This window comes from Tetrao urogallus (genome assembly GCF_951394365.1).
Source record: "Tetrao urogallus genome assembly, chromosome: 3".
Taxonomy (NCBI): Eukaryota; Metazoa; Chordata; class Aves; order Galliformes; family Phasianidae; genus Tetrao; species Tetrao urogallus.
In genome coordinates, this window is record NC_136815.1 from 58651361 (window position 1) to 58667302 (window position 15942).

Sequence of the window (15942 nt, forward strand, 5' to 3'; positions counted from 1 at the left end):
TACTAAGCAAGTCCAGCTTAGTAAGCTGTTGTCACAGCTGCATATCAATGCATTCTCTTCTAGAAACCACTGATGGAACACTAAAAGGCTCACATACACAAAATACACTGACTGTCACGCCCAAAGATGTTCTGCTGGACAACACATCCTTGGGACACAGAGCAGACGGCTCCCTCAAACTCTACTATACAAAGCCAAGCTTTTGTAGTTGTTAAGATGAGAAAGAAAGCTACAAGAACTCTGAAGATGGTCACATACACACTACCAGATTCTCCACATGCCATAAGAAGAAAAGCACGATATTTTTCACAACTACTTTAAAGAAAAAGTCTCCTTCTACTCCCAGTCTGCTCAGGACAACTTTTCCAAAGCTCACATCAAATCTACTGCAAGAAGGGGTTCACTGTCTTGATCCAAGTGCATAACCAGGCACCTTACAACACAGGGCCATGTCTGAGATGACGCTGAAGAATTACACAGATAACATTACATATAATTATATTTAACCTCCCCAACACCTCTCAAAAAAAAAAAAAAAAGAAAACCACATCATCTCTGATCTGTACTCTTTGTGAGGTTTTATGCATATTGTTCTTTTTAATCTCATTAGAAATTGGTTTAAATGACAGCAACTAAAGCTTGGGGAAGCTTCAGGTCTTCACCACAATCTATTCTGTAAGTTGACGTGCATATGATGCATATTAAATTTGCATGGATCCAGTGTACCATGAAGAAAGAAAAATGCTCTCATTACCTCCTGAGCACTCTCAAACTTATACTTGCCTGTTTAAACTGTGTTTTAAAACAATACATGCTCCTAGTTTTCACTCATTGGAGCCTGTACTGAAAACAACAGTTAAAATGTCGATTTTAGCATACAGACGATATTACTTCTGTTTCAATGCACAGATATGATGTGAAAATCCTAGGTTCCTCAGTGCGTTAGCAGAGAACTAATACACTACAAATAGCCATCTATATACAAACAGTTCAAAAATGTCTTTTTCAAACCTCACAGATTCTGTATGCTTATTGAATTTGAAACTGCAGGCAAGCTTATGGTAATTTAACTGAAGTTCACTCAGGTAGAAGTGCACATTTCAAAGAGGTAATGAGCGATCCTGTTCATTAAGCACCTGTCTTCAAGTTCCTATTCATTCATTAGCTGCTGCATTGCTGTGTATTTCCCCTTAGATCCCCAAAACTCTATTTGGAATCACAGAATATGTTGAGTTGGAAGGGATTCTTAAAGATCACTGAATCTAACTCCTGGCTCCACACGGGCTCACCCAAAACTCAAACTCTATGTCTGAGAGCAGTGTCCAAACACTCCTTGCACTCCAGCACTCAGGGCTGTGCCCACTGGGCAGCCTGTTCCATGCCCACTGCCCTCTGGTGCAGAACCTTTTCCTGATGATCCAACCTCCACCTTCCCCAATTTCAATACATTATCTTATACATATCATTCACTACACAAACAGCTAGGTGTTTGTTCCTTTTTTTTCCGACTTAGCTAACTTTACCTCTCATAATTCCTTGTTTTACTCTTCCACATTTAAAATAAATTAACTAAGCAAAACCTCATTAAATTTACACAAGCCTCCTTTGGCTCTGCAAGTCTCCTAAGCTCTAAAGGCTCAGGATGTGGCTCAGTACAAGCCAGGAAAACAAAGAATCAGTACACTGGCCTGTTTAAAAGATAAGAGGGCCTCCTTATCTCCACAAAGGACACGCATCAGTGATTCACGTCTGCAAAGGCAGAAAGTAGCTCAGATTGAGCAAGCTTAAAAAAAAATACCAAAAAAGCCACATTTTGACAACCGCAGCTGAATTCCACGAGCCTCTCGGGCTCTCAGGAACTTGTTTCCAACTCTGCCCGCTAAGCTCCGAGTGGACTGCCGTCCACCTCCCGAGCGCGCCGATGGGACGGGGCCAGAAGGCCGCCGCGGGACAGTCAGCCCTGCCCCGAGCGTAGCGGGGAACAGGCCCGAGGCGGGAGTCCCGCACAGCGCCGTGCGCAGGCCGTGCCCCACCCCGCAGCCTATCAGCCCCAGCCACAGCGTCGTCCTCCCCCAGCCGGGAAGCTCGCTCTCAGCCCGGGCCCGGCAGGTGTCGGCGGCGCCGCTCCCGCCCGAGGCCGGCCCGAGGAAGGGCCCCGAACCGGTGCCGGCTGCCGGGAGAGCAGAGGGCCGCAGGGCGGGCGGGTAGAAGCCGGCGGCTTACCAAGAGGAGGAAGAGGCGGCCGGGCTGAGGCGGGAGCAGGAAGATGGCGGGTCTCATGGTAAATCAGGCGCCCGGCGGCGGGGTGGGGGGGAGAAACGCGGCTCCCACGCTCGGCGGCCGCGGCGGTTCCGCACTTCCCCCGTCGCCAGGAAACACCCGCGGCCGTCCCACCGCCGGGCCCCGCGCCGCCCGCCTTCGCCACTCACTTCCGGGTGCCTGCAGGAGCACGCCGGGAAGCGTAGTTCTTAGCCGGGGAAAAGAAGCGCGCCCTCCCGGCGCGCCCCGCGCGGAGGACCCGGCTATCCCAGCATGCAGCGGGGGCGCCCCTCTCCGTCAGGGCGGGGCGGGCGGTGCTGAGGTGAGCGTTGGGGTGCGGTGGCCGCGGCGGGGCGGTTGTAGGGCTGGGAGGGGTTTGCCTGTTTGTTCTGACCCGGCGCTCGTTATCCGGCTTTGGGGTTTCCTCCTCCTCCCCTTCTCTTTGCTTTGGGTCCGGAAAAGTTTTCCGAGTTTACGTAACTGGGGTAACTCAGCTCGTGAGTAGCAGCGGGCGACTGCGCTGTCTTAATGTCTCTTCTTTTGCCTGTACGTTGAATGCCCAGTCTTCTGGGTCCGCACCTGTTGTTGACTGATGCTGCTTTCCTGGCAGCTTTATCAATAAAATTTGATAGAGTAGACTCATTGCAGCCCGTGTTTCTCTCCGTGTTAGTTTCAGAGAGAGTGAATTATATGCTTGATTCCCCTAATACAGTGTACACAGCAGATAATGCCAACAGTATCACTTATTTATAAATAGATCTTGTGGTTATTTCTTGATTATTGTTGGTTTTTGTCTCGCAGAAGTAAGAAGAAACTTTTGTAGTTGAGGATCTTTATCAAACCACTTTTCCAGTTTGTCATATACAGGAGAGCAACATCTGAGGAAAGCGATGTGTTTTCCTTTTATAGTTCCTCTTAATATCTCATAGTTTCTGTGATCCCGAATTAGGTCTTTCAATATAGTGATGATACTCTACTGAAAGTTGTTGTAGAGGTAATTGGCTGCTTCTCTTACCGATGTGATTACTGAAACTTTGTACAGTAGTGATTCTTCTTGTTTGTTTTTTTTTTTTTCTTGGAAATTAGGAACGTCATTACTAATTTTCTGCAACATGCAGTCAGTTTAATATTACTGCTGATTTGTAACTGGGATGCTTCTGGTGCTTTATTAAGGTCTCCAATATTTGCTGAATTTTATGCTGTAATCCGTGGATATCATGTAGAGTATTCGCATCCATTTGCAATCTATTTGGGGTGACTTTGTAAGGACTGTCAGCAGTGTGGAAATGAAATTAATGCTAACCAAACTATTTTGTTAGCACTGGGAGAGATGAGGCAAATGCGTCTTTGGTCATAACCGTTTTCATTACTTTTTGTCATAACCTTTCCAAAATAAAGGTAGAGCAAATACAGTATTAAAAATAGTAACAGAGGCTTGCTGGCGTTTGTATTCCAACTACCATTACTGCCAGTTCTCATTCGCATCAATGTAAACCTTACCTTGTAAGCTAGGCTGTGCTTTGCTTCAGGAATTAATCCGTGTTTTGTACTTCTCAGAATGCTGATTCCCCACCTCTTCCTCCAGCTGTTGTAGACATCCCCCTAAAATAGTAAAACTGAAAAGTAGATGTTGTTTTTAAGTTCTTCTGGTTTGTATTTAAACAGTGAGTCTTTAACTTGAATGCCTTTTTGGAGTCTTTTTATTAAATTGGTTCAATCTAGAGCTGTAACAATGATGAAGGGACTGAAGCATCTCCTGTGAGGAAAAGCTGAGAGAGAGGGGACTTCAGCCTAGAGAAGGGGTGGTCCAGGGGTGGATCACAGCACTGTCTGTTAAGTATCTAAAGTGAGGTGCAAATAACACAGATCCAGGCTCTTTTCAGTGCTGCCCCATGCCAGAGATAGAGGTAATGGGCACAGACTGAAGCACAGGAGGTTTCGTCTGAACACCAGGTAGTATTTCTATGCCCAGAGTCTGTGGAGTCTCTTTGGAGGTATCCAGAAGCTGCTGGGACATGGGCCTGAGCACTCTGATTTGGGTAGCCCTGCTGCAACTGGGACTGAATGGAACCAGGTGAGCCCAGAGGGCCCTGACAACTTCAGCCATGCTGTGATTCCTATTTACGATTTCTTTTGTTTGGTTCCATGTGACAATGTTGAAGATGGAATTGTGTTAGAATCGCACAATGCACAGTATTCCTGTAGCATGTGAGGAAAACATTTGGTTCTTCATCCTGTTGAGTACTCCAGATAATAAAGCATTTTGAGGGTGCTCAAATTGGCAATATAAGAGCTGGAGGGAGCATTCTTCACTTGTTTAGAAGAGTTGTCCAGAATATTCAGATATGGTTAGTGGACAAGTCATGGGGAAGTATCTTCCAACCACGCGTGTCTGGACCAGCTGGAATGATAGCGAAAGAAAGAATCTGCAAGTAAAATGCAAAGAAAATGGAAGAAAATACATCAGTGATAGCTTTGGGGATAAAACTACTATCTCAAAATCCCAACAGGTGTAAAATTCCAGTGGTGTATATTGGTCCACTTAAAAGAGAGATTGCTCATTTATCTTTCTATCCACAGGAAGTGTACTGAGGAAAAGACAAGACAATTTAAATTCAAGCTGCAGCCTTATGCATCAAGTGCCCATTAAATTATGTAGCATCCATCTCTGCAGCCTTCTTCCTTCTCTCTTTCTTCCTGTTTATATTGCAGCTAAGTATGGTAATGTTTTCATTTGTGGTGTTTTAGGACATTTTTTCTGTCTTCCATAGTTGTACAAGTGGAAATGTTCTTAACCTTCTCTCACCTTAGCCTCTTTGAACTCTTTTCTTCTTCTTCTTCTTCTAAAAGTAGCTAGGGCTGTGAATCCATTAATCACTCATTCTTTTTATGAGAAAGATCATCTACTTATGTGCTAAAACAAGTATACCAAAAAACATTTGGCAACTTTTCTGGGACATAGAGGAATTAGATAAGGATGGAGGTGTTCATTATTCAAGAGATACTGAACGTTGTCACATCATTCAGAGGTTTATTCAGTGGTGGGAGAGGGATCCTGTTGTTCTATAGGTTTCAGCTGACCAGATGTGGCTCCAGAACTATTTCCAACTATTCTGAAAAATGCTTTTATAAGATCATGAGGAGTTCATCCTTGCACCTCTGCACTGACATTCTCAACTGAGCAAACTTGTGCTATGAGCATGCAGGCCCTTCTTTATTTCTGATACACAGTGCAGACCTGAATTGGTCATTATCAAGGTCTGGTACACTGATAGTTCAGTGAAGGTGACACTGGTAGTTCAGTGAAGGTGATAGTTCCATTTCAAAAGAGGCTAGGAAGGCAAAAGTACTAGCAGGTATAATTTAGGTAATAAATGGAGAAGAAAAAAAGAGAGACCTTTTAGCAGCCTAACTCCAATTTTTGCCTACATCTTGAATACCTAGTGGTGTTTAGTGGAGTTTAGTTTCCATCTCAATGGGGTGTGACTGAACTGTGGAAGGGTCCAAAAAAGCTAATTAAAATGTTCAGACATACATAAAAGCCCCTGCCTATGGAAGAGCTTAATAATGTCCAACACTTTCAGCTAAAGGAATATACGATTGTGGAAGCTATGTCAGAGATGTGTAACATAGTTACTGATAGATGAGAACTTCTGTTTCCTTTCCAGTTCTAGATTTAAGGGGCCTCAAATGCCAAGAGCCACTTCAGAACAGATGGAGGAAAGCAGTTCATCCATACAGTGTTTGGTTGTGCTGTGGCACTCCTTGATCAGTGGATATAGTGAATAAGCTTGAGAGGAGACTAGACAGGTTTGTAGAACAGAAATTAACTGAAGAAAATTAACAGAATTTTACAAGCTCTAAATACACAGAAATAAAAGTCCACTTCAGGAAGTGTTGGAATAGTTATAAGTTAAGAAAATATTTAGAAAAGAGGAACAAAGGCATAAGTATATTTACCTTGTTCTTTGCTACTGGCCAGTTTGAGACAGAGCTTGATCTGATTCACTGTGGCTTTTCTTGCACACATTTTCCTACTTCTTTTCAGGTCTGAAGAAGGCTCAAGATCTAAAAAGTTGGTCTGATAATTTCTGCTATGCCAGTTGGTCAAATAAAAGATACTGCTTCTGGGTATAAACCTTGCTCTACGTATATTCATAAACCATCATGGTAAAATGCCACCAGATACAAAGTCAATACTTGATAACCACCACAGGTTACTTTGAAATATCCATGCCAGCACTCTGAAGAAGGATCTGTTGAATGTATAGATAAATACTGTCCTGTTTGCAGACTTTTGCAAAGCTTACTGACTAAAATTTATTTTGAAGGCAACAAAACTATAGAATATTTATATATGTACTTAATGTAAAGTTTTGTTGATTGACTCTTGACTAGAAGTAGATTTAACTCACAAAAAAAAAAAAACCCACCACATTTGTTTTTTCCTATTTTTTAATGGGGCTGTTTATTTTCATTAGCATTGTTTAAGTCATTATAATGTTATATCAGTTCAGTTGTTTTTTTTTGTCCCCTAGAACTGAATTCTTACAAAATATGTTGGTGGGACAGATCTGACCTATGATAATACCTTGCAAGAGTATGAATATTTCAACAAACTGCCTCTTCAGTGGTTCCTCATTAGCATCTGAAGTGCATGCTGCTGCTGTTAATGGGGATAAGAGTACCCTCCTAAAGTTAATCGCAGGTAAATGTTTTTATTGTACATGCTTTTTGGTTTTGGCTTATTGCTCTGATTTGTAGAATACGTTTTTGTTTCTTGATTGTATGTATTTCTAGAAAAATAGTCTTGAAAACAGAACTGATTTGTCATTTTATTATTTGTTGCACATGATCGATACTTTCATATGAAATACAGCAAAAATTGATGTGTTATATAATCAGAAGACTTGTTTAAGACTCGTGTTTCAAGGAATTAACAATTCTGGAGAAGTGCTCTGGGCTGAAATATTTTGACCCCATATCCCTATTTTTTGTAATCACTGATTTTCTGAGAAATGGGAAAAACTTGTTTTTCCAGTGATTTGTATAGTTAATAAATTCTTGACACGCCTTAGAAATAAGTCCTATTTGTTAATGTGGTGCTCACAAATTAAAGATAAAGAAAGTGACTGACCCTATGGAAGCTGAAGCTAAAATGTTCCCGATCATTTCCATCCATTTAAGCCCAAAATTTCACCTTCCCTCTCTGTCTAAGAACTGGTACAGTATTAGAAGTTAGTTTTCAAAAGCAGCTTATGTTATATGTTCCAAAAGCAATCTTATATACATTTGGAAAGCTATCTAGCTGAAAAAAAAACTTCTATTTTCAGCAATTTTGATTAAGTGCAATTTCAGCTGATAATGTAGAAGTTCTGTTTGTTCAGCCTTTTTTGAAAATTTCATTCTTGTAACTTGGTGAGGTTGAATGACTCTGCAATAATAATTAAAACAAACAAACAAACAAACAAAAAAAACAAAAAAAAACACCCAGACACCTTAGTTGTGTTTATACCACTAACTGTCAGTTTTAATGGGAATAATGTCTTTAATACCAACAGACCAGTGTAGAACAATTCATAAATGGTGAACGGGTGGTTGATATGCAGATACTTCTAGAAATCTGTGGGATGCAACTCCTTCAAAAATCTGTTTTTAAAAGTATTCAGCCTGCACAGAAAGGGGAAAAACGTCTGATGTTAAAAATCTTGACTAACAACCAGAAATGACAAGAATAGTTTTTGTTGAGTTCAGTTTGGTTTTGTTTATCTCACAGCCAAAATATACTTTGAAAATGCAAAGGAGCAAGGAGCAAGTACTTTTGTCAAACATACTGCGAAACACACATTTGAACCAGATATGGAAATAACTTTTTATTCTTCCAAAAGGTAATCATGCAGCAACAAAATAAAAATGCTGCGTTCTTCGTAAATGAGGGAAAGAAAGCTGCACGATCCTTTCAGTCTTTGCTGTAATGGCAGAATTTGGCTCTTCTGCTTTGTTGTGTCTTTACAGGATATGACACAGACCTTACTTTTGCCCAGACAGGACAAAAAAAGTATTGCCTAGCAGAAGAAGAATGCATCAGAGTAATATTTTTAGCTGTTTACCAGGCACAGTTGAAAGTATAACTCGATGCCAAAAGCAAATTGAGCAATTGGCATTACTCACCAAACTTCTTGACTTCATTTAGCCACACCATATAATTGAGGACAGTACATCAGTGCTGTGTGTGCGTATGCTGGATTGCTTAGCGTCATGCTGCTAACACAACTAGCTGCTGCATCTGATTGTGTTGACAGCAGTATATCCTCTCAGATGAAGTCTCACTTTCTGTTTTAGGGGAGGAGAATAACTATTAGTTTCCTCTTTGACTCTTCGCTGTTTGGTTTTACTCCTTTTCCTACCTGCTGAAGTTTAACAGAGCATGTGTGACTGTATACAAACATATACAAACAACAATTATTTTTCTATAATTCATGAATATGGACACATGTAATCCTCCCTGCCACCGCTTGTAATTTTAGAGAAGCAGCTGTTTGAAATAATACAGTGTGTATTATGTAATGTTTGTGTTTTGTTTTTTTTTTTACATCCTGTACAAAGTAAGCAGCATAAATATACAAAATCAAAGGTAAGAAGAAAATTTACGTAGAAAAAGGGAATTTTGTAACAAACTGTCCCCTTATGTTAACAAGTCATGATGCTTAATTACAGGACTTTCTTTGAAGCCTGTAGGTTAAATAACATAAAGCATAATATATGGCAAGTTTATTGTATAACCCACATGCAAAATCTTGCATTTTGTGAGCTGACTAATGCTGTATCATACTGTTTTAGAATTGTACTATCTCTGGCTCTGAATAATGTTCACCTTATTTTCTTGGTTGTTTTTTGAAACACTGGACATGTCTTTAATAGTACCTCTGTGTTAAGAATCGTCTGCATGGTTTTAATCCCAGACACAAAGGAATCAAAAATTAATTTTGTGTTTGGATGATTATCTTACATTTGACATTTTGATGTAGGATCTAGATAAGATGTATATAATTGTTTTGCTTCTGAGAATAAAGAAATGTGTATAGCAGCTGTTATACCTAAGCGTACACAGCAGGGGGGTTGAAACTAGATGATCTTTGTGGTCCTTTTTAACCCAGGCCATTCTATGATTCTGTGATTCCATTCCTCCAATTCATCCAAACAGAAGGGTTGTACGCGAGCTTTAGGCCATTTTTGCTGTTCTTAACACCAGCCATTTATTTTAGTCTCTACATTCCACATATCCTCTAACATTATATAACAGACAACTCAGAATTTGAGATTTAACTCAGCTGCTGATTTAAGAGAAAGTACCATGCGAGCAGCCACATACATGTGTTTGATTGGGAAAAAAATTATATTTTTGGATTTATTTTCAAAAATACATGTAATTGTGTGAGTCCCATCAGCTTCAATTCACATGAGGCATTGTTGAGACTGTTCACACCAGAAAGTGGAATAGTTCATAATTTGGAGAAACTGGCACATTTGTTTGGATCAGAGCCATGCTAGGTTATGCTTTGGAGCTCAGTTTCTGTATCTTGCTGCACAGGCCTGCATGGTTGTTCGTAACTGGCTTTGATGTTTCTCTACTGTGATTTATAGAATGGCAGAAGTCTAACTTTGAAAAAGCTTTTTTTTTCTTTTTTTTTCTTTTTTTTTTTTTTAGCTAAAATATTGAGATGTAAGGCATCAACAGCTTCACAATATATAAATTTTGAAATATATTTTTTTTAGTAGTAGGGGAAAGAATTACTTTAAAGCTGCAGCCAGTTTGCAATGAAATCAGTGCTTTGGAATGAAAAGCCTAGCAAAAGATTTTGCAAGTTAAGGAAAATAATCAAAAAGTAATTCCACTGTTAAACTTGTATGTTACATGTTGAATTATTTCCTAATGAACGTATACTTTATAAATAATACAACTTGTCATTTTGAGTAGAAGTAAAGAATTTCAGGTTTCAAAACAAAATTGAGATTAAAACACTTAAATGAATATTTAAATACCAGAGCTTTTTTCCTCAACAGTTTTGGTTACAAATTGGAATTTTAAAACAGCATCAACCACGTGCATAGTATTAGTAAAATTGTATTTCCTATTTTTTAAATGTGTGATAGGGCGTAAATAGTCTAATACCTTTAAACTTAGCTTTTAACTCACATCTAGCAACGTATTGCAAACTCTAATTGTAAAAATCTTAAAGCTACTTTAAAAAGTGCTATCATAAAATTAGGGGTTTTTTTTATGTCTTCTGTTTTGATTGGGGTATGTGCAATACTTCTCCCATTCTACGCAAAGTTCAGACCAAATTCTTACATAGCTTTTATACAAGACCATGGTGGAAAAAAAATGCATGGTGAAAAAAATGTAAAATTCCATTGTTTGGTTTATTATTTGATTTTTCTTGCAGAGAAAAACATACTTTGCTCATTTGTTTATTGTAAATTTGAGGCTCGCCTGGTATGTTCATTCTGAGAAAGTTTCTAGAGGAAAAGCTGACAAGAGTATGTGCAGTTTTGAGTGGTTATCTACAGAAAGTGGAATCATAGCTATTCTGTGTCTTCACTTAGATAATAATACAGTAGGAAGAGATAGTATCGTATTTAAATAGTTTGAAGTTGCATAGAAATCCAAAACAAATTTATATGTTTTTCTACGTACATGGTAGACATCTAAAAAATTAGATGGGAGAGCTAGATGTCATATTTTAAATGAGACTACTGATAATATAGTCCCAATGTAAAATTTATGCAAAGGAAGGCATCAATGTGGATAATGTTTCTTCTGCATATTTTGTGTTCTGATATATCAGTGGAAGCCATGTAGGCAGAAGAGTTGTGATGCACATTTAAAAAACAAAGCAGAAAATAAATGTTGCATTGAGGATTCCTAACTTCAAGTCCAAGTAAGGATCTATCATATTTAATATTCTGTTGTTATCCATCTAATCAATCACAGTAGTACTAAAGGTTACTCTTGTGTGTTGGGTAAATGTCATATTGAGGATCAGATCCTGAAATGTGATTGTTAGAAATAAGTAAGGGATTGACAGGTGAGATTTTGTTAAATCCATGAGAGGATCAGCTCTTGAGTGGGTACATTGGTACAATCTGTATCAGAATGCTACAAAGAGAGATTTTGTAACTCTCTTATGCATCACCAGCCTTATACAGTTGTGAACTCTACAACTGAAGGCTATTAGAATAAAAGCATTTGTGGAAGAGAATCTGAAGATGAGTCTTAAAAGTAAACTCCTTGTTTGCAGTGTGAAAGCAGGTGCAAAAGCATTCATCAAAAGAATAAGTGTAGAAAGATCAATGGGAAGCAAACATGGCTCATCAGCAGTGTGAAAGTTGCTGCTGAAAGCAAGCAGGTGTACTTCAAAAAACATAGCTTTATCTGAGGAAGATAGATACAGATAAAAGAATTCAGGTGGATACAGGTAAGGTTCATGGAATCAGTAAGTCCCCCATAACATCCTTCTCTTCAAATTGGAAACATGGATTTTACAAGTGAACTGTTTGATGAATGGGGAATTGGTTACAAGATTGTACTCAGAGAGCGGTGGTCAGTGGCTCAATGTGTGGATGAAGGTCAGTGACAAATAGCGTCCCTCGGGGTCAGTTCTGGGACCAGTGCTGTTTAATATCTTAATTGATGGCATTCACCCACAGTGGGATTGTATGCCTTCAGCAAGTTTACAAATGACACCAAGCTATGTGGTGCAATCAACATGCACGAGATGCCAACGATGGTACGAGATGCCATCCAGAGAGATCTAGACAGACTTTAGCAGTGGGCCCAGGTGAACCTCATGAGATTCAACAAGGCCAAGTGCAAGGTCTTTCACCTGGCTCGTGACCCTTCACTAGCAACACAAGCTGGGGGATGTAAGGATTTAGCACAGCCCTGCCAAAAAGGGCTTGGGGGTACTGGTGAATGGTAAGCTGAACGTGGGTCAGCAGTGTGCATGTTCTTGCATCCCAGAAATCCAACCATATCCTGGACTGCATCAAAAGAAACATGGCCAGCAGGTGGAGGGAGATGATCCTGCTCCTCTGCTGGTGAGACTTCTCTGGGAGTGCTGTATCCAGATGTGGAGTCCTCAGTACAGGAGAGTCATGGACTTGTTGAAGTGCATCCAGAGGAGGGCCGCAAAAATGATCATTGGAATGGAAAAAAAATGTCCTCTAAGTGTCAGTAAAAACAGAGTAAAAAGTAGTGATGTTCCATTATTTTGATCACTCTGTTTATATTAAAAGTACCCATTAATAAAATCATAATGCTTTTAATCACAGAATTAATTATTCTATATAATTTGTTGTTGTTATTATTTTAGGAAACTCTGAGCTGAAAGACAAAGAGGACCAATTTGGAAGAACTCCACTTATGTACTGTGTGTTGGCTGACAGGGTAGACTGTGCAGAGGCATTGCTGAAAGCTGGAGCAGATGTTAACAGGGCTGATCGTAGCCGAAGAACTGCTCTCCATCTTGCTGCACAGAAGGTAATTAAATAAGTGCTCTGCCATAATAGAAACTTCTGGCATTCACAGAAAGTATAAAATAGATTTTCTTCTATTGAATATGTTTTTATATCTTTAGAAACCTTTGTTGTTATAGAGGTCAATTTTATATATATATATATATTTATATATATGTAAAAATTGTCTTTGTGGCTGTCCGAAGAGAAAGTTCACCATGAGGACTGTGAGCCTCTAGGTGAGAGTGTAGGGAGTGGCTTTTGTCTCACTGTAACAGTGGAACAAGTCCAAGACCTCCTCATGAAATTGAATGTGTATAAGTCCATGGGGCCGGATGGGTTCTGAAAGAGATGGCTGATGTGGTTGCCGAGCTGCCCTCCATCATATTTGAAAAAGCATGGGCTGTCTGGTGAAGTCCCCGGTGACTGGAGGATCTTGCAGTACTTCATTCAGTCTCATTTAAAACTGCACCAATATAAGCTGCTTTCCTTTATTTTCTTTCCTGTATCAAAGAGTTTTGCATAGGTGCTGCTAGAAATACCTAACTTAAGATGAAGCTATTTGTGTTTCTCTAGAGAATGATAAATAAAATGATTGCCATTTCTTGTCTTTCAGTCTTTATAAAATAGTCTGCGTTGTTTTAGTCCTATTATAGCATGAAGCATCAGAAATACTGAGTTCAGTCATAAACCGTCAGTATTAAGTAAAATGAGTTAGGACAGTAATTGCCTTTGTTCTCTGAGATAGGATTCTCATTGGGTAAGACTTTGGACATCAGTAGACAGTACCAAAGATTTTGTGACTTGCTTTCTATTAAAAATATTCCTGATAGCACAGCTAGGCTGACCTACTTGTGCTATTCCATGTTCTTTTAGATCCAGAGGTTTTGACAGAAGTAAAAAGTGAAATTGATGTGATAACTTCAGCAACTCTGTCTAGGGTGGATTTGTTATGAAGGCCGTCGTTACCAATTAATGAGGAAACTGAGATTTCAGAACTGACGTTCTTGTCTTGACATGCTTTGTAACTTCCGTAGCTGGAACATATCTTCAAAGCTGTAGTTACCTTGGAAGATATACTGGATTCTCAACAAAGGGTTTGTGGAATCTCTCTGTCTCAAACTTCGCTGATATTATTCTGGACTATTCACAAGAAGTGAAAGGGTTAGAATACTCCCTTACTGGTCTTTTTCTGTTGCGCATTTAGCTCACATTTTATTTTGCCTGAAGTTCTTAAAGTTAATAAGATAGGGTTGGAAAATTCAACTGTTAATACTACTTGGAATGTCAGTGCTTTGGAACAACCATGGTTATGCATTGACATGGTAACCTTTGCTGATTTGTTGTTTAATGGTAGTAATTATGTTCTTAATTGTAAGTCTTCTGTACTTTACATTACATATCTGTTATGAATTTCCTCTTTGTTAAAGAGCTTTAAGAGAGGAAATTAATGCAGCTGCAAGATGATGAGGTGGGAATAAGCTCATATAAGTGTAGAGATTTATATTGCAGACCAGAGATAGTTCTCTAGATCACTTCTAACTTGCTGAAGAGAATCAGGCACTTCCTTGGCGTAATTCATTCACCCTAGAGTATAAGACGTACACCTTAGGACACATGTATTAGCTTAGTCATCCCTTTAGGCAACTAACTAATGTAACTCTTGGTGTTGTAGTTGTCTAAATTGTGACAAATGTATTTAATGGTAAGGCATATATTTTTAGTAAGTAATTTTCAAATCTTCATTTATATGATGTTTCATACTGTCTTTATTTTGTCCATCAACCTTCAGATAGAGCTGGATGAATGTTTCGATGTTTATAGGCAGAAGGCTTTGTAAATGAAGTTACCTGGCTGGTCTTCTGTGAGTTTTCTTCTATTCTACTCTACAAAGAAAAAGTTTTCGTCTCTCATACTAAAATGGACAGGTGTCCAAAACAATTTTAAGGGTCTACTTTCTTTAAAAAGTAAAAATAAAAAAAGAGAAAGGTGGGAAGGTCCAGTCACTAACTTCAGAAGATTAAAACGCAACAAAAAAAGGAAAGATACAAAGTATGGCAGCAGTGCACTATGGAGATTGCTGAAGTAGTTTCAGATGACATCTGTGACTTCGTAAATATGTATGTAATTTAATGAGAATTGAAACAGCAACTAATTGCAACAGAAGTAAAATCATTAACGTGATTTGCCAGTAATTTAATAGTGAGCAATTGTATTAATGTGTAGGTGTAGTATTTTTCTTTTATGAAATAAACTTGCTGTGGAGAAAGATATGAGTACTGAGATTTGCAATTTAATGAGATACTCATTTTCACTTGTGTTTTCTTCTAGTCTTAAATGACATCTTACATGAATACCCACATGTGATATTTCTGAACAGAAATGTTTCTACGTATCCAAATCGCCTGTATGTGATTTTTAAAAATTTATCATTTATTCATGGAAAAAAAAAAAAAGGAAAAACTAACAAACAACAGGCCTGCCTCCTTCTGATTTTCTCAGAGAGGAAGCTCACTTATTACCAGTGTATTTACTCTGGGGAAGTAACTATCTCTATGAATTCCCTAAGCACAGCATTTTGTGTTAACAAGGATAAAAGAAAAAAAGTCAATAGTTTTGTTGTTGGATGCTAATGGTATGTGCTTAAAGTAATCTATCAGGTTGCTTAACTATCAGGAGGTTGGTTTTGGGAGGATTCATATTGTCCTGGTGGGAAAATATGCCTTTTATTGTCTAAAAGCACTAAATATTCTATCAGTTAATTAAGTTCTTTGCTGACACAGTTAATGTGAGAAATAATTTTGTTCAGGATGCAGTTAGGACTCATGTGTAAAGTGTATGTTGTATATATATGCTATGTATATTTTAAGAAATTTTAATTTTTCTTAAACTAGAGAAAGTGAGTTGATCAGTAACCATACAGGTAAAGAAATAATGTTGTTTTGCCTTTCTTCACCAAGGAGAAGATGTTTTTTTTAAAAGCTCCCGAATAAAGCTTGGCTGGGAGCATGCTTACACCTTTTTTCCTCACTGCCTTCTTCAGATTGTGTTCCTTGGAGCTGTAATGTGCTCCTCTGTAACATGCAGTATAGATCCTTTTAAATCATTTATAAGGGGTTATTTGCACTGAATAAAAGAAGATGTACACTTCTAATATTTTTTCCC

At 38.8% G+C, this 15942-nt stretch overlaps 2 protein-coding genes across 2 annotated transcripts in view; one reads left to right on the forward strand and one right to left on the reverse strand.

Moving 5' to 3' along the window:
• Nucleotides 1-2356, reverse strand: part of ERP44 (endoplasmic reticulum protein 44) — a gene marked incomplete at its 3' end in the record, with an annotated part of 46547 nt that extends 44191 nt beyond the window's left edge. The window contains exon 1 of the mRNA XM_079533586.1: nucleotides 2224-2356. Coding sequence (XP_079389712.1) covers nucleotides 2224-2280 — 57 coding nt within the window. The 5' untranslated portion in view covers nucleotides 2281-2356. The remainder of the gene's footprint in view (nucleotides 1-2223) is intronic.
• A 4484-nt stretch (nucleotides 2357-6840) lies between these two features.
• INVS (inversin) overlaps nucleotides 6841-15942 on the forward strand; it is a gene marked incomplete at both ends in the record, with an annotated part of 77935 nt that continues 68833 nt past the window's right edge. Inside the window, 2 exons of the mRNA XM_079533891.1 lie at nucleotides 6841-6967; nucleotides 12636-12802. Of these exons, the coding sequence (XP_079390017.1) occupies nucleotides 6841-6967; nucleotides 12636-12802 (294 nt within the window). The remainder of the gene's footprint in view (nucleotides 6968-12635; nucleotides 12803-15942) is intronic.